Source organism: Pterocles gutturalis, unplaced genomic scaffold, assembly GCF_000699245.1.
Source record: "Pterocles gutturalis isolate BGI_N339 unplaced genomic scaffold, ASM69924v1 C11878079, whole genome shotgun sequence".
Taxonomy (NCBI): domain Eukaryota; kingdom Metazoa; phylum Chordata; class Aves; order Pterocliformes; family Pteroclidae; genus Pterocles; species Pterocles gutturalis.
Genome location: NW_010154917.1, coordinates 1 through 1,324, shown reverse-complemented (window position 1 = coordinate 1,324; position 1,324 = coordinate 1). Strand labels below are relative to the sequence as shown.

Sequence of the window (1,324 nt, the reverse complement as noted above, 5' to 3'; positions counted from 1 at the left end):
GGCCCAGTTATGGGATGAATGCGTATAATCCCTGTTCCGCCACAGGCTTATAAGCAAGGCCACCATCTTACAAGCTAGGCTTCCAAGTCGCTACTAAGAGGAACATGAAAGAGACAGAAGTAGCAAAAATAACTGTCCCTTGGATACAGAGGACAGCAGTGAAATCAAAAGGGTTTCCTGACCCCGGAAACCCAAAAGGCATTTGAAGTCTAAACCCAGAGGTCATGGAAGCTGCCTCGTTAGCCCTGCCGGCCTACAAGAAGCCTCTTCTGTTCCCGCTGCATCTCCCCCAGGCTGTCTTGCCTTGGCTGTCTGGTGACAGGAGGGGACAGCGGGTGGTGACAGCCTGGGGGGCGGCAGCGGGGACACCAGGCAGTGACTGGCCTGGGGGGTGACAGGACTTGAGGTGGTAACGGGCCCAGGGCTGTTGGAGAGCCACCACAGGCCCAGGGGCTGATGGGAGGTGACACTGGGTGGCAAAGGTGTGGGGGTGGCAGGAGGGACACCGCAGGCCTGGGGTGTGACAGGACACCAGGTGGTGACAGGCCAGGGGACAGCAGGGACGCCAGCAGGCTGGGGTGGTGACAGGCCCGGGGCTGACAGGCCTCCCCTCCTCTAGGGGTGCTCGATGTTAGGACGTGTTGTCACAATGCGCTGGGTCCCGTGAGCCATGGCGGGTGGGTGCAGTGTTCCGTTGCCTGGTTGTCGTCTGGGAAACCCCTCAGCAGTAGGCAGAGGCAGGGGCACTCCAGGCGCTATAGCGAGCGGTCAGGACCAGGAGCGCTGCGTGCGGGAGAGGGAGCAGAGGTTGTGCCGGGGCCGTGGGAGACTCTCCTCGTCATCTGCCTGCCCGCCCGGGCTTGTCCTGGCCCCCTGAGTGAGCCATTCCCCGTGCCGCTGCGGGCCCTGACCTGGCACAGAGGCGGTGACACCGTCTGCCACGGTAGACGCCGTTGTGGAGCAGGTACCGCCTGGCCCACACCATGTTGTGCGTCCACTACAAGTTCGCCTCCAAGCTGAACTACGACACGGTCACCTTCACTGGCCTCCACATCTCCCTGCGCGACCTCAAGCGCCAGATCATGGCGCGCGAGAAGCTGAAGGCAGCCAACTGTGACCTGCAGATCACCAACGCCCAGACCAGAGAAGGTGCATGGGGGCGGTGGGTGCGGGGCCTCGGGACCCTTTTCCCTGAGACCTGTATTTCTCCAAAGATCTCTTGGTTTTGTAGCCTAAGAGAAGCAAAAGCAACTTGAGCTAGATCAGGAAAGACCCTCATGCATCAGCAGACTCTGCTTTAGTGACCTTTGAGACCATTTTGCTG

General features: G+C 60.6%; 1 protein-coding gene across 1 annotated transcript; it reads left to right on the top strand.

Annotated features, from left to right (window-relative positions):
• Positions 1-983: 983 nt before the first annotated feature.
• LOC104471043 (E3 ubiquitin-protein ligase RBBP6-like) lies at positions 984-1,149 on the top strand (the record flags this gene model as incomplete). The annotated part of the gene is made up of 1 exon (XM_010086227.1): positions 984-1,149. A coding segment is annotated over exon 1 (166 nt), but the record flags the coding sequence as incomplete, so codon positions are not given.
• Between the last annotated feature and the right edge of the window lie 175 nt (positions 1,150-1,324).